General features: G+C 43.7%; 1 protein-coding gene across 2 annotated transcripts in view; it reads right to left on the reverse strand.

The window, feature by feature from the left end:
* The window catches only part of FLT1 (fms related receptor tyrosine kinase 1), a 173,053-nt gene that overhangs the window by 117,566 nt on the left and 34,552 nt on the right, over window positions 1-20,935 (reverse strand). For both annotated transcript variants that reach the window (XM_060129362.1, XM_060129361.1), the window contains exons 4-6: window positions 4,691-4,815; window positions 841-1,003; window positions 597-733 (exon numbers count right to left, since the gene is read on the reverse strand). In XM_060129362.1, the coding sequence (XP_059985345.1) occupies window positions 597-733; window positions 841-1,003; window positions 4,691-4,815 (425 nt within the window). The remainder of the gene's footprint in view (window positions 1-596; window positions 734-840; window positions 1,004-4,690; window positions 4,816-20,935) is intronic.

Genomic DNA, 20,935 nt, shown 5'->3' on the forward strand with positions numbered 1-20,935 from the left:
TACGTTTTTAAAACAACGATTGTTTGCAAGGATGTTTAATTTGAATGGGAACACAACTCAGCCTTCATTCTTCTCATTTTTCTGAAGGGCAGAATTGCTCCTTTGTCACTTAACAAGTGGAATATTGGATGGCTGGGTTGTATTATCTTTTCCAAACATGCTCCAATCAGGTGCCTGCGTGTCTGCCAGTCTCTTAAATTAATGCGCCGAGACGACAACTTTTTGTTGTTGTTTTTACAAAAGATGGTCCCTGCCTGGCATGTACTGATAAATTTCTCTCTCATCTCTAAATCCTAGAGAATCATTTCCAAGGATGAAACAATCCCCTTTTCCACCCAGAATCATGCAATAGAAATACCAGCCTATACACTTCAAAACAAAACCTCCAGACATCAAAAGACCGTATCTCTGCCTATCACACTCATGAAATGTCAGGCAAGGGAAGCACCCAAACCAAACCCACAGCTTCTTTATTGACTTGAACTGCCAGGAGTCAGAATATTCTGCTTTTTCCCACTTCAAAAACTCAGTTTAGCATTTCACTTGCTAAAACTAAATACTGTCCTATAGAAGAAATAGAAAAGTAGGTCACTCACTTCCCCAGGGTAACTCCAGGTCATCTGAACTCTCGTGTTCAAGGGAGTGGTGGCCGTGCAGTTGAGGGTGAGAGCGTGACCTCTAAGTAATCTGACTGGGCTTGGCGTGCTGATTTGGACGTCTGTGATTGTGTTGGCTGCAAGCATAAGAAGTCACATTTTTTTTTACAAAATCAACGTTTCATTAAGCAGATAAACCCTTGAGTATTCTGGCTTATGCTCATGCTTTCGGAACATCACTTACTTTGTCGAAGTGTGAGATAGTTTGTCTTGTACTCATGTCCGTTGACTGTTGTTTCACAGGTCAGAAGCCCTATTTCTTTGTATGTTGCATTTGATATTATAAAGCCCTTCCTACTGTCCCACGTTATTCTTTTTCCATCAGGGATCAGAGTATCAAATGGAAACTGGAAAAAGAAGAAACATGCTTTCACAAAATCGTATTAGCGCTGTGGTAAGAGATTCCCTCATAGTTTGTGAAAATGTAATTTTTACCGCAAATGAGAATAGCGCAGGCAAAAACTCCAGGTTGTCATAATTGGTTCTTTAGTTTTCTTTGCGTGTAGGAAACGATACGTTAACTATGACAAATTATAGTAAGCAGGATAGTTTGTTATTAGTCTTAGCAACAAGCTGCACTCCCCTAGGGTAGACCTAGGGGTCATGTCAGAATTCTAGCGGGAGTGCCCGTATCTCTTTGGCCTCTGGGAATCTCTGTAATAAACTGGCCTGATACTCAATAGAAAAATTAATTAGGATTTTTTCCATTAGGGCTGCCAGGTTATCCTCTTGGTCTCATCATCAGGAGCTTTTAACAAGCCATACCTTGTCCTCTCATTTTGCATGATTTGTTAGAGGTGGCTGTCTTAAAAGGACTGTACATAATTCCTGGTCCCCCAAGATTTATAGCATTAACTTGGCACTCACTGGGGTTATCCCTCTGGGGAAGACAGGGTACTGACTCTGCACCTGGAAGGGAAGCGCCCAGAAGCAGAGGCTCCTGACGGTGAAGAGAGCCGAAAACGGATGTGAGGCCAGAGACAGTTAGGAATGAAGTGCTCGCAAATTCCTAGACGTATTCCCAAACACAGCGAGGCCGAACAGAAGTAAAGAGCCCACGATTTGATTCTCTGCTTATGCCTTCTCCTATATATCAAGGACTTAATTTACACCTTCTACCTTGGGATTAGACTTTGTAAAGGGCCACTGTCTCATAGAGCAGCCCAGCCAAATTCCCGTGATGCCAGATTGGCAGCCAACTCCAGAGGCAGTGGTCTGACAACTGCTTTTATCCCCAGCTGGACAAGGGGGAAAGAAAATCAGATCACCTTCTCACAACAGATTATAAAGATTCATAGAATTAACTGCCATAAGGAAGTTTCAAATCTTTTCTATTTTCTTTAAAAAAGCACACACCTGGGCTTCCCTGGTGGCGCGGTGGTTGCGAGTCCACCTGCCGATGCAGGGGACATGGGTTCGTGCCGCGGTCTGGGAAGATCCCACATGCCGCGGAGCGGCTGGGCCCGTGAGCCATGGCCGCTGAGCCTGCGCGTCCGGAGCCTGTGCTCCGCAACGGGAGAGGCCCGCGTACCGCAAAAAAAAAAAAAAAAAAAGACACACCTTACATCACTCTATCCACGATATCCTTTACATATACTGCTTGCAGAAGGAGCGAATCTGACTGGGATTTGTGATCTGATGGCAGAGATTTCTACTCCAAAAGCACTGGTTGCCTCTCCAGTGAATATGTCTGCATTGGTGTATGTTACCAGAGCGTTACGTGGGTTTGACATGAATTGCATCCTGTTTATGAAGAACTGAAAGCAATTAAAGGATGCATTTCATGTTTTAGTAAATTAGGATGCTACCTGTAAACTTAGGAATGCCCTGCATTCCGTCGGGGGGGAAAAGGAACCTTCTGACTGGGTGCAAACTATTAAAGGAAAAACTCAGAAAAATGTAAGTCAGGGATTGAAATCTGGGATGCTTTAAAAACATGTGAAAACAAGCACGTGCTGAACCTACAAGAAAGGTTGGCTGATGGACTTGGTCTGCACAACTTAAAAATACATCAAATTTTCCTCCGAAGTGTTTCTCTTACTCTATCCGTTACTGCCACTAGTTGTAGTTCATTGACAAAGTCACTTTCTTTCTAGCTGACGAGAGCTAAAATAGCAAAAGACTACAAAGCCCATCAGCTGTGGCAGGGTGTGTGTCATAAAGGGGCAGACAGATGGGCAGTCCGGAGACACTGCTGAACAGGGAGGCTTGTCTCCAGCTGACGGGGCTCTGCTGAAGCAGGCATGGGAAAAGGCGGGAGCAGCAAGTTAGAAGAGAAAGGACAGTAAGAGAAAAGGAAGGGAACGATCTTCTGTTAATTTCATGTCAGCATATATGTGTAATAGGTTAGAATATTTTCAAAATATATGTGATATACCAAAATCCTGGTTAGAATGTTATGCTTCTCTCCCTTTTTTTTTTTTTTTTTTGTATTATAGATCAGGGTGGGAAAACACAGAAAATAAGCTTTCCCTCCCAAAATGTTTACAGGTGGGAATTCGGGAAAGTTCCTCAAGCAGACAAGCGATCTGCATTAGGGCGAAAAGGCAAGGGGTGTGCATGAAAAGAGAAGTTTCATATCCTCATGGTTTGTTCCATGTCAGTCACAGACCAATTATCATCTCGGACTCAGAGGGGTAATGGCAGGCTATGGAAAACATCACGATAATAAATCCATTATTGGGCATTAAACTCTTGGACACGTAACGTGAACAGCTAATCCTTGAACAGGCCTTACCTGTGCCAGGCGTGATCCTGAGGGCCTCCGAGCACCTCATGTAGCCTTCCTAACAGTCAGGTGAGGTGGGTGCCCCTGTAACCTCTCCCATCTCTCCATGGAGGGCACTGATGTGGAGGGAGGTCTGATAACTTGCCCATTTTCCAGCGGGTTAAGTGGTAGTGGCGGGGGTGGGGGTGGGGGTTGCAGAAAGAATCCAGGTGGTGTGGCCCCAACCTCTGCTCTGAACCACTCTGCCCCTCCTCCTATGCAAACTAAACCATGAGCAAAGGATGGCAGGAACACGGAGGAAGAAGACAGGACACGGGCTCCAATGCCCAGTGTGGCCTGTGGCCTGGACGTCCCTAACTCCCTGGGAACCTTAGTTTCTTCTTCCACCAAGTGAGTGTGACCCCGCTGGCATTTCCAGCTCCAACATACTACAATTTTATATTTCCTGGCGATGATACCCAGTTGTCATGGGAGCCGAGACCTGTCACTGATGGACTACATTGAAGATTTAAATCAACAACTTGGGGGAGTGAATGCAAGGGGAGAAGACAGGGAGACACACTACCTCTACGTGATGGGCAGCGCTCGGTGCTGCCTTGGGACAGCCTACACTTTTCCTCTGAAAGCTCTAAGCTCTCAGGAGCCACTAGAGTTTTCCACGTGGGAAGTTTTTATCCAACTCTCAGACTCAGCACACGCCTAAAGTTACTGCAGCTGGTATGTCACATTTTAGGGCTTTTGTCTTTATTACATTTTACTCTGAATCTTTTTCCTTCTCTACATGCACAATTCACAACATAATATGAAGAAAAATCTCATTTATAGCTTTTTTTTTTTCCCCCTAAGAGGTTAAATTTGGATGCCCGTCGGAAGATAAGCCTTTTGTTACAAGGACCAGCCCAACTCAAACCAAAGCAAGAGTTCTTAAATGCCTGGCGAGTCAGGTACCCTGCCTGACAGTTCTTCCTTCAGCAAAAATCTGCATTAATAATTTGTATACACAATAGAATTGGTTTTCCTGACACTTACAGACATTCAAATTTGTGGCAATACATAAAAATGTTCACGATTGTAGTTCTTTCATTATTCACGTAGATTTACGCTCAAGACATTATCCTTTTAGTCCATGTAAGTACACGCAGGGGGATAACGCCTAACACTTACATAGTAAAAAGCTGTTACAGAAAAGTCCACCGAGAAAGCCCACATGTCTCTAAGATAACTATTCCAGAGAGAGAAAACAACTCACAATTCAGTTGCTCACTTGCAGTAAAAGGCTTGTGAGAGTAGCACTACTCAGTTTTACCTTTTTTAAAGTAACAGTGATGTTGGGTGATGTAACCCGGCAGGGGATGACGACCTCCTTTCCTTCGGTCATATTTACAATTTCCGGGATTTCACTGTGCATCTCTAAGAAAGGTCTACCTGTATCTGAACAAGAAAATGAAAATACATAAACATAAACGATTGTATTAGGAACACGCAGACACTGCAGCTGGCGAGGCAGCACGGGCACCACCAGTTACATCATTCTCCTTTCGTGTAACCCATAAATCCACGTTCTTCTCTCGGAATCTGGTGCTCCGTGTTTCTGTTTCTCTAAGAACACCGAATTCCTTATTCAGGTCTTAGCCTTCCGTCAGGGAGCCCTGATGCCCTACTTTGCAATTGTGACCTGGGGGGTGGGGGGAACAGTAAAGGTGAATATTCTGCATAAACTTCTTTGCACAGCTATGCTAAGTGCCTCAGGAAGCGCCCTCCAGAGCCTTTGTAAGAAGTCAGAGGGGGCGGGTACAAGGGTCCTCTGTCTTTGGAGCACAGATGACGGCGGATAGCGGCGAGCTGAGGTGTCAAGTTGGAGAGAGGATTAGCATTTGAATGACAGAAGCACATGCCTTCGCCGTTTTCTAGAGCTTAATGGCAGCCTAATAAGATGAGAAGGTCCGAGCTGCTTCGGGGGAGGGGGCGGGCTAAAGGCAGGAGAAGCAGTGCGAATACCGCATTTATTTCACGTGTATGTGACATCCGTTTGTTTAGCCTGCACTGCACATCTACTAACAGCAAAGCATGCGGAAGTGACACAAAGAGGTCTGGAAAGGGCTTTACCTCATCACCGAGAGACCACCCTTCAAAGTATGGCATTGCCAACTACAGATAATTGGAGCCGCCGCAGCTGCTGAACCTCAACACCCCCTGAAAGGAGTTCAGGGTGGAGATCAGGAATGAGGTGCTCCGTGCTCTGGGAAAAACTGGCAGAACAGGTCTTCAGATCGTTAGATATTTTAGGAGCCCAATTTTTGCATCTCCTTGTATCTAGAAAAGCACTAAAATCCTTCAAGGTGACGCCTGCTCCTCGTGACTAGCAGAAACCTTCTGCCAAAAATATGTGCTTGACCGCATGTACTCCCTCTTCACACCGAAATCACATATACACCGACCTTCTCCCCTATCTCTCTGGAGCTGTTTCTCAGAGCTACCTGAAATGCTGACCCCGGGCTATAGTCTTCATTTTTGCCCCAGATGAAACTTAATTCACAGCTCTCACGTTGTGCATTTGTTTTCAGTCGACAGAATTTTGCCAGTCTCAGGACCACCCGAGCGGCTTCCCTGCGATACCTCTGGAGACCGGAATGAGCATCCTTCCAGAAACATTCTCACAGGGCACTGTGCCCTTGCCCTTGGGACTCCACTGACAACGATCTCTTCAGGAGATACTGTGCTCTCAGCTTCTCCCCTGGCTCCAGCCTTCTATGCCCAGATGGAAAGAAGTCCTGTGAGGACTCTCTGTCTGGACCCTCCCCTGCTTGCTATGGTTTTGGAAGCTCATCCTGGATGCTGAATGGAGGACGAAGTGGAGAAAAACAAGAGTATGAAGGAGGCCATGGCTGCCTGGACTAAATGGGGGCTGCAGACATTGTTATGGATTGAACTTTGTCCCCACCCCCAAAATGACATGTTCTACCCCCCCCCACCAGTACTTCAGAATGTGACCTCATTTGGGTCAAATAGGGTCACTGCCAATAGAATTACTTCAGTTAAGTAGGGTGGGCCCCTAATCCAATATGCCTGGTGTCCATATAAGAAAACAGCCATGTGAGGACAGGCACACGGGGAGAATGCCACGTGGGGACAAAGCAGAAGTGGAGCGATGCAGCTGCAGGTCAAGGATCGCCGGCTGCCAAGGATCGCCACCCCCCGAAGGGAAGGAGAGCCAGAGAAGGATCCCCTACAGGCTTCAGAGTGAGCACGGCCCTGCTGCCATCTTGAGTTTCCAGAATGTGAGACAATAAAGATTTGTAGTTTTAAACCCTCCCCCCGCCCACGCAAAAAAAAAAGTGACAATGCTGTAGCCTGCTGAAGGTGAGAGAGAGTGACATACACTAGAGGGGGCCCTAGAGAGACGGATGCCCTGAGACACAGATCCCTACTGGTCCTCTGGGAAGCCTCGCTGGGCCAGCCCTTCCTGCTTCTACCCTCTCCGCCCCAGCCCATCTCAGCGGCTTTGTCAACATCCCCAGGACTCTCCTCTTAGAGCACTTGTAACACTTCTCCTCTGGCTACACATGGGATGATGAATTCCTAGGAGAGGAAACAGACCATATTCATCTCTGCCTCGTGTGTATTAAGTGAATGAATGAAAACATGAATGAATTGCTCTCCAACCCTGTCACTTTACAGATGAGATGAGAAAACAGAGGCCTAAACAGGTATAGTGGCTTGTCTCGCTGTGAACAGAGCCAGGCCCAGAGGCCAGTTTCTCCTGAGCTCCAGCCCAGGGCTCCTTCCCTGCCCCCATCCCCTCATCACTGGGCCCGCCTCTCCCCATCATAGGAAGGGCCTTCGTGGCAATTGTCTTTCAGAGATAGGATGATTGTCTCAGTTCCCATGTGCTATGTCACACTACCCAGTGTTGGAGGAATTCTGAGACGTCGCTCACCGAGGGACAGGGCTGGGTGGGGGCAGGCTTTGGGATGGGCCCAGCATGAGGCTCAGAGTCGGGCTGGATGGGTGGCGGGGAGGCAACAGATCTTGGTTAAGAGCACACATTTTGGAGAATTCCCTGGCGGTCCAGTGGTTAGGACTCTGTGCTTTCACTGCTGCTGAGGGCGCGGGTTCAATCCCTGGTCCGGGAAAGCCGCAAGGTGTGGCCAAAAAAAAAAAAAAAAGCACACACTTTATAGCCGGGGTTCAAATCCTGGCTCTGTCCCTTCCTAGCTGTGAGACTGTGGGAAAACTGTTTTACCCCCTGTGCCCCATTTGTAACATCTGCCTCAAAGGGTTACTATGAGGGTGACATGAATTCATACGTGTAAAGTGCTTAGAATTTTACCTGGCAGAGAGTACAATACTATGTATGTGTTAGCCGTTCATTTTCTTCTTCTTATGAGAGATTTGAACTTAAGGAGAGAGGGCAGTTAGGATATATGGAAATCCTACATCATACTTATGATCTAAACTATAAAAAGTACAAATCTATATTCATATAATGGCATAGAAAAAAGGCAAAGTGAATACACTAAAATGTCAGCAATGATTATCTTTGAGTGTTATGGGTCGTTATTATTTTCTTATTTACCTTCTGTATTTGTCAGATTTTCTAGAATGCTCATATATTATTTTATAATAAGATTTTAAATTATTGCATTTAAGTCTCAAATTCTAAAGCACCATCCAGTTTTACTTGAGGAAAACTATACACTTTGTACCTGATTTAATTCGGTTTTGCCCACTATACTAGAAGGAGGCATTAACTACCACATTTGTAGTTACAGGTCTATTAGGAAGGCTCAGTGGGTGTAGCATCTGGAGAGAGGAAAAGTTAATTATACAGAGACAAAGATTCACTTATCAGCACGAAATTCCTCCCCTGAATAAAATTGCTGAGCTAGACATCCAGGCAGGGACTATTGGGATTTGATCATTCCTTTCCTTCCTCCTGTGAGTCTATATTTTTGTCTCCTTTGTGAGTCCCAAGGTAAACACAAACACCAGGAAATGGTTTAATTCACGTAACCAAACGGTAAATCCTTCACATTTAATTTACTGTCTCCTTAAGCAACTATTTTCAACAAAGGACACTGGCATAAAAAGTTCCTGCAGGAAACAGGAGACCTCAGTGCAGTCATTTTTAGGCCCATGAATGCCAACCCCAAATGAAAACAGAAGCGGCTAATGCAACGTGCCTTTGAATTTCGTCTTTCCCTTGCTCACTTTGGATCCCTCAAACACTTGAATTTTATGATAGCTACCGGCCTTTAAAAGCCAATTCCAATTTTAGCACTGGGCCCACTGTTCAGAAATATCAGAACTTCAATGATTTGTGTCCGTCCCAGCACAATTCAAAACACATCATCTGTAGCACAGTTAATCGCGGCATTTTAAACCCGCTATGTTTGCAAGGGAGCTTATGCCTGTACATCCACACCCACACACCCACACACAGAATATTCTCCAGGCTTATTAATAGTATATTTCCTCTGCAATTTGTTTCAAGGAAGGGCTAAGAATGAACTTGCCTGACATATTATAATACAAACATTTTTTGTTTTGTAGGACCACAGTTACAGAAGAGGTCAAGGTTCCATTAATATCACCAGTAAAACCACTTACTACTCCCAAAGGACGCATTTGTCTTTGTCACAGAATTAAAAATGACTTCCAAACCCAGCCAGCGCTGCAGAGTGGTTTCCTGAGACCAAATTGGCTGGCTGTCGAAAGAGTGAGGAAGAGCTGCTCCAGAGATTGCCGGTGTACCCGCGGTGCAGACACACTGTCACCAGGGACTCATGCCAACACCAGCGACGGGGAGGTCATGCCACCCACCCCTCTCTGAACTCTTAGAACTCAAAGCAGTGACAGGAAACTGACACAGAATATGAGGTTTTCTCATCCAGTGGGAGTAGCTGGGCTGTCATCCTTCAGGACAACAAGCAGGCTAGGACATAGGGAAAGATCAAACAGGGATCCTTGTTCAGGATGGTATGACGTGTTTTTTCCTTTTAAAATCTGTAATCACTCTAGCACATCAGGGCACGCAGACACAGAGGCCCCAGCATGGCAATCCTCATGCCACTCCATTTCCCAATGGCATCGCCTGGGAGTTCTTCTACTGGGTTTGGAGCAAGTGACTGACCCAAGGATTTTAGGGAGCTTTTCAGACTTGAAGAGAAGTTCGAGAGTAAACATCTTGTTTCCTAGCACTTGTTCATTCCCATGACGTTCATAAACTTTTTCTTGATTTGCTTTCCCTTTAATTTCATTTTCCTTACCTATAAGTCCTGGTCAGAAGGACTCCTAGTTATTTTCGAGGAGGATGTGATTTTAATTTATTGAGGATGAAGCGAAGAAGATAAGAAACTAATTAACCAATCCCATGAAAAGGATTCTACCTAGACACGAGAGTTTTCACAACGCGCAAGTCTTTGCATTGTGGACCATTCTTAGTGCTCAAGGAGAGTTTGTTGACTGGTGAAATAGTTCATTTGGAATATGAGCAAAAAAAAAAAAAAAAAAAAAGAAAGGAGGCAATTTCTTCTTGACTTTCATTGCCCATCAAAGCTTTTGAGAATTCAAAAAAGAGCTTTGGAGCAACCACAAGAAAGCTGAAATAGCTATACTAATATTAGGTAAAATAAACTTTAAAACAAAATATGTTACTAGAGATAAAGAGGGCATTTTGTAATAATGATAGGGTCAATCCAGCAGGAAGATATAATAATTATAAATATATATGCAACTAACAGAGCGCCAAAATACATGAAGGAAAAACTGACAGAATTGAAGAAAATAGAAAATTCAACAATAAAAGATGAAGATTTCAATAATGGACAGAACAACTAGACAGATGATTGAAAAGGAAATCGAGGACCTGAACAACACATAACCAACTAGACTTAACAGATATAAACAGAACACTCCACCCATCACAGCAGGATATACATTCTTCTCAAGTGCACATGGAACATTCCCCAGGATAAACTACATACTAGGTCATAAAACAAACTTCAATAAATTTAAAAGGATATAAATAACACAAAGTATGTTCTCTAACTACAGTGGAATGAAATTAGAAACGAATAAGTGAAAGAAACTTGAGAAACTCACAAATATTTGGAAATTAAATAACACACTCCTAAGTACCTAATGAATCAAAAAAGAAATCAAAAGGAAAATTAGAAAATACTTTGCGAATGAAAATAAAGACACAACATACCAAAACTTATGGGATGGAGCTAAAACAATGTTTACAGGGAAATTTACAGTGGTATGCCTATGTTGAAAAAGGAGAGAGATTTCAAGTCAATAACTATCTTCTACCTTAGAACTCTAGGTAAGGAACAGCAACCTAAACCTAAAGAAAAGAGAAGGGAGGAAATAATAATAAAGATTAGAGTGGAAATTAGCAAACCAGAGAACAGAAAAACAATAGAAAAAATTCCATGAAACCAAAAGCTAGTTTTCTGAAAAGATGAACACAATCGACAAACCTTTTGCCAGACAAGCCAAGAGAAAAGACAAACTAATAAAATCAGAAAAGAAACTGTAGATATTACTACGAACATTACTAAAATAAAAAAAGCATTATCAAGGAATAGTATAATTGCATGCCAATAAATTAGATACCAGATGAAATGGACAAGTTCCTAGAAAGACAAAAACTACTGAAACTAGCTCAGCAAGAAACAACCTGAATATACCTATAAGTAAAGAGATTAAATTAGTAATCAAAACACTGTCTACAAAGAAAAACCCAGGCCCAGATGGCAAGTGAATTCTATCAGACATTTAAAGAACTAATACCAATTCTTCACAAACTTTTCTTAAAAAATAGAAGAGAAGGGAAAACTTCCCAATTCATTTTATGAGGCCAGTATTACCCTGACGCCAAAACCAAAGACATCACAAGGAAACTACAGGTCAATATCTTTTATGAATGTGGATGCAAAAAACTCAACAAATTCCTAACAAACTCATTATATATTAAAGAATTATGTACCATAACCAAGTGGAATTTGTTCCAGGAATGCAAGGTTGGTTTAACCTCCAAAAATCAGTGTCATTAATATACCATATCAATACAATAAAAAACAAAACCTACATGATCATTTCACAAGGTGGAGAAAAAGCAGTTGACAAAATCCAAACCCCTTTCATGATAAACACAGTCAACAAACTAGGAATAGAAGGGAACTTCCTCAATCTGATAAAGGGCATACACCGAAAAAACCTAACAGCTAACATCACACTTAATGGTTAAATACTGGATGCTTTCCCCCTAGGATTAGGTATAAGACAAGGTTGTCCACTCTCATCAGTTCTATTCAACACTGCACTAGGGCTTCAATGGCTATAATGGCTATTATGAAAAATGCTGCAATAAACATTCCAGCCAGTGCAATTAGGCAAGAAAAAGAAATAAAGGGCACCCAGATTTGAAAGGAATTAATTTTCTCTATTTTCAAATGACATGATTTGTATATAGAAAATCCTAAGGAATCTACTAAAAAACTATCAATTGGAACTAGTAAATGAGTTCAGCAAGATTTCAGGATTCAAGATCAATAAACAAAAAAGAATGATGTACCTCTATGTACTTGCAATGAACAATCTGAAAATAAAAATTTAAAAATTCGTTTAAAATAGCGTCAAAAAGAATAAAACACTTAGGAATATACTTAACAAAAGAAGTGTGAAACTTATACTTTGAAAACTGCAAAATGTTGTGGAAAGAAATTAAGGCTCTAAAGAATTGGAAAATCTCCAATGTTCATGAATTAGAAGACTTAATATTAAGATGGCAGTGCTCCTCAAATTTATCTGTAGCTTCCACACAATCCCTATCAGAACGCCAGCTGACTTCTTTGTAGAAATTGACAAGCTGATTCTAAAATTCAGAATTGAAAGGGAGCCAGAAGTGCCAAAACAATCTTGAAAAAGAACAAAGTCGGAGGACTTGCTCTTCTTAATTTCAAGAGTTACTACTAAAACTATAAACAACAATGATTAAGACAGGATGGTACTGGCATAAGGACAGACATATAGATCAGCGGGGTAGACTAAGAGTCCAGAAATAAGCCCACGAGTCCATGGTCAGTTGGTTTTCGACAAGGCTGCCAAGACCATTCAATGGGGAAAGATCTGTCTTTTCAACAAATGGTGCTGGGGCAACTCCACGTGCAAGAAGATAGAATTAGACTTTTACGTCACACCATACATAAGTATGAACTCAAAATGTATCAAAGGATTAAGTTTAAGAGGTAAAACTGTAAAACTCTTAAAAGAAAGCACAGAGGTAAATCTTCATGATCTCAGATGTGGCACTGGATTCTTATATATGATACAAGCAACAAACGAAAGAAACAGATCAACTGGACTTCATCAAAATTTAAAACTTTTGTGCTTCAAAGAATACTATCAAGAAAGTGAATGCCCAGAATGCGAGAAAATATTTGAAAAGTATATATCTGATAAGAGATTTGTATCTAGAATATATATTTATATATCTAGAATACATTAAAATCTAGACATAGATATATGTATCTTAATACATTTCTCTAAATTATATGTCTAGAGTATAAAATATATAATATATATTTATAATATATAACTATATAAAATATGTTTATGTTAACAACAAAAAGTTGAAGAACTCTTACAACTCAGTAACAAAGACAACCCAATTAAAAAAATGGAAAAGGGATCTGAATAGACACTTCTTCAGAGAAGATGTACAAATAATCAATGAGCACATGAAAAGACGCTCAGCATCGCAAGCCATCAGGGAAATGCACATTGAATCCACAATGAGATACTGCCTCATATGCACTAGGATGGCTACGACAGAAAGAAATGATAACAATTATGGGTGAGAATTTAGAGAAACTGGAACCCTCCTAAACTGCTGGTGGGAACGTAAAATGGTACAGCCCCTTTTGGAAATCGTTAAGCATACAGTTACCATGTGACCTGGCATTTCCTCCCCTAGGTATCAACCGAGAGAATAAAAACTTATATACACACAAAAACTTGTATAACGAATGTTTACTGCAACATTATTCATAATAGCCAAAAGATGGAAACAATTCAAATGTCCATCTACTGATAAATGGATAGCTAAAACGTGGGAGACCCGTACCATACAGTGGAATATTATTTGGCAATTTAAAACAATGAAGCGCTGATGAGAACCTGCTGTATAGCCCAGGGAACTCCACTTCGCTGTACAGTAGAAACTAACAACATTATAAAACAATTATACCCCAATTAAAAAAATTAATGAAGTGCTGATACATGGTACAGCACAAATGAACCTCAAAACATTATGCTGAGTGAAAGAGGCCAGCACATATATGTGAACACTGGTGATGTGGTAATGGCTACGTATGTCTGTCCGTGTGCTAAAGAAAATTAAACTGTACAATTTAAAAAGCTGAATTGTATGGTATGTGAATGATATCTCAAAAAGCATATTTTGAAAGAAAACAGAACTTTGGGCTCTTTCTCAGAAATGGTGACCCACTGTTTCCTGAGCTGGAACGGTTCCTGAAGATTATCCAGTGCAAACTCCTTACCTTATGGGTCTTTTCAACCTTTCTCTCCCATTCCCGTTTACATTCGAGGAGGCCACTCACCAAAAAAAATGGAATTTTCTCCTGTGACAAAGTTTTTTTTTTTTTTTTTTTGCCGTACGCGGGCCTCTCACCGCTGTGGCCTCTCCCGTTGCGGAGCACAGGCTCCGGACGCGCAGGCTCAGCGGCCATGGCTCACGGGCCCAGCCGCTCCGTGGCATGTGGGATCTTCCCAGACCGGGGCACGAACCCGTGTCCCCCGCATCGGCAGGCGGATTCTCAACCACTGCGCCACCAGGGAAGCCCTACAAAGTCATTTTGATTGTAAACATGTAGTTTAGTTCCCCTTGGCAGCCCCAGGTCAGTGGGGAGCACAGTGAAACATCTCTGCCTTTAATCAGCTGGGAGGTTACTACTAGACTGGTGTATCTGAGTATTACAGTCCACACAGTATTTCCTAGTGAGCTATCCCCATTATCAGTCAGATCTTCATCTTGATCAATTAAAGCACCTCAAAAGAAAAGAAAGAAGAAGAGAAAGCTAGGAAGGAAGGGAAGAAGGAAGACAGGGAAGGAGGAAGGATGGATGGACGGATGGATGGATGGATGGACGGACGGACGGACGGATGGACGGACGAAGGAAGGAAATGAAACAGAAATAAAGGAGAAAGGAAAGGAGAAAGCAAGCAGCTCTGACGGACAACCACAACTCCTTCTCCTACTGCCAAGATTTTGGGTCATGTCCCAAGTTCTATTATTCCCAGCTCTGCCTCTGAATCATAAAACTGTAAAACTGTTAAGGGACTTGTACGATACCCTAACACTGACTCTCATGTTATACAAGAGGAAACTGAGCCCCAGAGAGGAGAGACCTTCCCACAAGCATAGGAATAGTACAAACGGCTGAGCCAAACCTGCATTCAGGTATCCTGGTCCTAGACCATCCTCTCTCCACCACACCAAAATCCAGCCCTGACCCTCCTGAATGACTTGGGAGTGACAACTACACCTTCAAATACCCGACCAACTGGATGGAAGGAAGGAAGCGTGGAGGGAAGGAAAGATGGCACTGAGACAGGGATAACATGGGATCTTCTGGCAGGAGATTAGAAATATGAGATGACAGACTGATAAGAAATTCTCACTGTTAACATCAAGCTTGAGTCATTGGACCCTCTGCTTAGCTCTCTCTGCTGTAAGGTGCTGGGGGTTCTTTGGGGGGTCTCTGTGACCACCTCAGGACCAAGAGCAGACAAAGTCCTGTCTTACAGAGCCTAGTGATGGAAGTCCTTCCAAGCGGACCGTCATCCTCCAGTGCAGGGGGGTGGGGGGTGCCTGCTCGCTGGGACACAGGTTCTCCGAGAGGGCAGCTGCCCATCAGGAGAACATTCCCTCCAGGGTCATGCACTGTAGGAGTCGGGAACCAGGGTTCTGCTGAGGTCAGGCACTGCCACCTGCGACTCTCTGGGGCTCAATTTCCTCTAGAAAATGGGACAGGCACTTTCCTGCCCCCAAACCTGTTATTCGTTATGCATGCACGTGAAATGTCCACACTGGGAGAAGCACACTGACATCCCTCCGGGGGGGGGGCAGGGGGGAGAGGCAGGGAACACAAAGGGGGCGGGGTAGCCGTATGCGAGGCAGTAGGGCTGGTGGCCGCTGAGAATGTGAGGCCATGTCTGGAAGGCGCAGTCCCTGCTTGCTGCAGACAGCTGTTGCCAAGTGGGAATACAGGCCAGCGTGGCTAGAGTTTCCAGTTTTTAAAGATAAGTAGGAAATCAGATTTTTATGTGAACTCCTCCAATTATTAAATACTGGCAGCGAAAAGCACTACGCCTGCCAATCAAAACGTTTGTCAGCTGCATCTGGTCCGAACACTTCCAGTCTGCAGCCCGGCACTGCCCCCCATGGCCCCCCACACAAAGTTCCAAGGGAGTCGTGGGTGGGGAAGCTCAGCAAGGCTGTGTTGCCAAGAGCAGGCACCTCGGAGTCAACCAAAGCTTGACTTGGGAGCTTACACAAAGTACCCAAACTTGAATGTGGTATTGAATTTCTTCAACTTTCCTGTAAAAGGAGACAGATAATAGAATTTTTCCCATTGGGTTTCAAGGATGAAATGAGATGCTATATGGTAATGAACCTCAGCTAGGGATCAATAAATGATAGAGATGCACACTAGGCCCTACCCAAATCTCAACAGTGGAAAGGCCCTGGGGCATCAGCTGATCCAACCCCACCAAGTGAGCACCTGTGCTGTGCTTGAAAGCCTAGACACACGGGGAACTCACCACCTCCCAAGACAGGTCGTTCCACTGTCGGATAGCTTTAGATGTTAGACAGTGTTTTCTTACATCGAGCTGAAATCTGCCTGTCTTGACTTCTTTCATTCTGAAATAGTAGCTCTGCCATCTAGGATTATAAAGATGAAGCTTAATCTCTTTCCCACATAGGAAAACTTTGAAGGAGACGATCACACACTCATGTCTCCTATTTTCCCACCTAATTCTTTACTTTTTTAAACATTTCTGTTCCTTTAGTTGTTCCTTGCCAGTGAAAATAAGAAAACCATCAAATTACTTAACACTCACAACCCGGTGGGGCAGGTACCCATTTTACAGATGAGGAAAATGAAATTTGGGGGACAGGTTAAGGAATTTGCTCAGAATTCCTGTCTTCATTGTCCCTCTTGAAATGTAAACTAAACAGTATGACTAGCACCCCCTTTATTCTGAACCCCGTCTATTTGTTAATGCAGTTCAAGGCTGGGTTCCTTTTCTTGGTGAATGTGGAGTCAACTAGAAGCCTGAAGTCTTTCTCGCATGTGTTGTCTCAGCCGCCACCTCCCACAGCCCGTAGTCCTAGAGTGGTTAGCGGGTTTTGCAAGCCAAATACAGTCCTTTACACTGATTCCTGTCAAATCGCATTTGGTTAATCCCAGGTCACAGTTCTAGTCATCTGGACATTTTTTTGGACGGTGATTCTGTCACGTGACATGTGCATCTTTGCCCCTGATTTGGCCCCTTTGCTCCGTGTGCCCTTCGTTTCCTCATTAACGCCCAGGAGGCCAGGTGAGACTAATATAAATTTTAAAACCTCATGTTTGGGCTTCCCTGGTGGCGCAGTGGTTGAGAGTCCGCCTGCCGATGCAGGGGACACGGGTTCGTGCCCCGGTCCGGGAAGATCCCACATGCCACGGAGCAGCTGGGCCGGTGAGCCATGGCCGCTGAGCCTGTGCTCCGCAACGGGAGAGGCCACAACAGTGAGAGGCCCGCGTACCGCAAAAACAAAACAAAACAAAACAAAACTCATGTTTGTTTCACTTAGCAAAGACCTCTGAGCACCTCCTACTTGGCTGGAGCCATCAGGGTGAGCAAGACAGTCGGTGCTGTTCCTCACAGAATGGGTGAGGTGAGTGCTACATGAGCGGGGGGGGTCAAACCTAGATTGGGGGGTCTGAGGAGCTTCCCAGGACGGGTGATGTTTAACTCAAGACCTGAAAAATAAGTGCGAGAACGCTGGTGCTGAAGAGTGAGGGAGGGGTGGGGAGGGGTGGGGAGGGGTGGGGTGTACCCGGCAGAGCACCCCTGGTCTAGGCCCCTCTTACTGCTCTCTTCCCATAGTGCTTTACAATATGACTAGTTGTAAACTATTTTATTTGTATCACTAATTGCAGACCCTTGACAGTGAAGGGGATCATCTTTGGACTTCCTCCCCTGCCCAGCGCAGTGCCTGTCACCATGGTAACTACTATTGACTGGTCCCCCTATAAGCGTAGGCACAGTGCTACGGATATTACCTCACTGAATCTCCTGACAAATGCACAACGTACCACTCTTCTGGTTTTACAAATGAGGAAACCGAGGCTCACAAGATGGTAACAGTAGCAACAGTAGCAGCAGTAACGGGTAAGCAGTGCACACGACACGCCAGACACTAAAACTAAGCACTTTATATGTATAAACTTCTGATGGGAAAGGGGGCTGCTGCCTTCTCCACTGCATACTAGTTATACGACTAGTTAGATGGGCAGTTACTCAACCTCTCTGTGAAAAGGAGATGAAAATGATAGCGCTGCTTCCTAGGGCTGTTATCAGAATGAAATCATTAACCAATACAGGTGCCTAGGATAGCACCTAACACACAGTGAGACCTAAGAGTGAACTGTTATTAAGGAATCTGTACAAAGACAAAGCCTTCTCATGTATCAGAACAGGGACTGAATCTAATTTGAACCCTGGATCATGTTTTCTCAAATATAGTTTATTTACATACACACTACTATGTATAAAATAGATAATCAACAAGGACTTACTGTATAGCACAGGGAACTCTACTCAATATTCTGTAATCTAAATGGGAAAAGAATTTGAAAAAGAACAGATATAGGTATAAATGAATCACTTTGCCGTACACCTGAAACTAACATTGTACATCAACTATACTCCGATATAAAATAAAAAACATAATATAGTAATTGATATTTGACGAAGGATGGAAGAGAGGGGCATTGATTGCACTAGTAAGTCACCAATCGTGAACAGCACAGTCAGTTAGCCAAGATGACTGCCAACACAACCCAGCAAAAATGCACTGGATGCCCAAACAACAAATATTTTAAATAGTAAAGGAAAACTAAAGAGTGTCCAAACTGCAAGGATCACGGAGATCAAAACTAGGGCACCTCCTTGTCTCTAGGCGGGGTTGGCATTTCATTACCGTTGTTAGAGAAAGTTATGAAATGTCAGAAACTTAAAGCCTTTTCAGCTTGAGGGGATTTCTCCTGAAAAAGTCCCTTGCTCATTTTTCTTAAAAAAACTACACGAAGGAGATTTTTTAAAAATCCTTAAAAACCATAAAGTTTTGATGGACAATCTTTCACACTTTCTGTTTGAGGGGCGGAAAATGAGAGGATATGGTCGATTTTATTGGATTTTTATTTGGACTTCACTGCCATCTTGAGATTTCATAATGCTACCTCAGTCACTAAGTTTTCCTGGTCTTGGGTTGTGTCCAAGTGGCTCAGTCAAGAGTATGTTCATTCTGATTATTTTTGAGGATTTCTGTAGCTGTACTCAATGCCTGGCGACACAGAACAGTGTTACTGCGAGCAAAGCTCAGCTGTGTGGCTCTCGAGAGCTGGCATGCCACATTTTTTTGGTACGGAGCCTAGAGGGTGTCGGGAAACGCTCTCTCTGAAGGAATGACCTGGACATTTAATGGGCAGGTACCACCAAGGGCTAAGGGTGAAATTCCTAGGAACACGCTAGGCGAACACAGGGCTTGAGGCAAGGGCTAAAGAAGACGTGACACTCCCGACTTCCAACAAATCCACCACCACAGGTGGCTTCTGTCCCAACCACATGTAAATGTTTCCTACAATCAAGGTCCCTGGGTGTCTAATGACAAAAATGTCTCTAGAAGGGAAATGTGAAACGCCAGGGCTTGAAGATATCAAGAGTGTCTTCCATCAAATTTTCACGTAGCTGGAAGGAGAATGGATAAGAGTTAAGTCACTCTTCGCTAAACTTTTGCCCTGTGGTCCTAATCAGCTGTTCTCCATCCCCACCCCCGCCCCATGATGGAGAGAACAGATAGTCTCCTTCATGCCTCAGCCTTAGAAGCAGCACAGCACCAGCCTGTAGAGGGGTCTGTTTCCCAAGGAAAACTCCAACCAACCATGTCGTCGGTGTCTATTTTATAATCCTAGCAATATGTGTTTCTTCTTTTTCACAACTTCATCAAAATGCAAAAAAAAAAAAAAAAAAATCCAGCAAAACCTGACCTTGTTTTAGATGTTTGATGAAGCTGTATGCAGAGAGGCCAGAGAATTCCTAGGAATTCTTTACAGAGGATCGTTTGAAGTAGAATTCTGCAAATACAGGTCAGCCTCAAACTGCCACCTCTTTAGGAAACCCACCTGGGCTTCCAGACGCGTAATCCAAAGGCTGAGAGTCCAAGCTCTGTTCACCCCAACGTGTTCATCTGTCTCCTGGGCAGATACATCAGGCAATGATGTGAGAAGGATGGCAAATAAGATCTACCACCCAACCTGTCTGCACTGGCTGCTTCCTGGGGGTACAAGGTGTCTAGTACACTTTCTTCTCCACAACTCTGGGCTTCAAGCAGCATCAGGCTTAGTCCCTGAGACCAAAACTCTGGGAAGCCATTCTTACGGGAGTATTCGTGCTAGAATAAGCAGAGGTTTCAGAAAGTAAGTGGAAGAAGCCATGCATTGAGGATAGAGATGAAGTAAGTACGGGAGGTGAGGGGAGCAGCTTTGCCAATGGGCAGCAGGAGGGGTGATGAGTACCTGTTGAAACTGACTTTTAAAACCAGAGAAGACCCTGGACAGTAACCAAGCAATAACAGATAATATCATAAATTTGCTAAGAAATCCAGACCTAAAGAACTTGGCCAACCTATGGCTAAGTGGTCTATTTTTTAAGACGGTTTCTTTGTTGTTTGTTTTTTTTTCTTCCTACAAAATGTCAACTGTTTTAGCCTGCTTTTCCTCAGAGGAGAATTTTGATGAATGGAAAAAAATAGTTTCTCTTGAAAGTTTCTCCCACAAAAATACAACAATGATGCCACTGAAAATGTTTCAGAGGCTTTGAAAATCTGTTCAGCCTCTCTCTCTCTCCCCATCACGGTTCTGACCTGCATGGAAGGCGGCGTGTTGACAAGGCAGCCAGTGATGCAACTGAAAGCACAGAGACCTCCTCTCACTTTGGGCTGGGGGTCTGACACCCTTCGTGCATCCCTACCTTAGAACTGTTATCACCACCCGGGAAAAAGTGCAGATGGGGAAACTCTGAGTACATCTGCAGATCACTCCTCTTTTCCTCAACGTCCCTGCTTGTTTCATGGCCGCGCTGATTGGACTTGCCACACACTGTGGCAAACTGGGCAACAGGCAACCACTGCTCAGCCACTACCCAGTGAAGCAGTGCTGCCCCAGCATCCTGTGCACGCCCCGCGGTGCGC

This window comes from Lagenorhynchus albirostris, chromosome 18 (assembly GCF_949774975.1).
Source record: "Lagenorhynchus albirostris chromosome 18, mLagAlb1.1, whole genome shotgun sequence".
NCBI classification, from domain to species: domain Eukaryota; kingdom Metazoa; phylum Chordata; class Mammalia; order Artiodactyla; family Delphinidae; genus Lagenorhynchus; species Lagenorhynchus albirostris.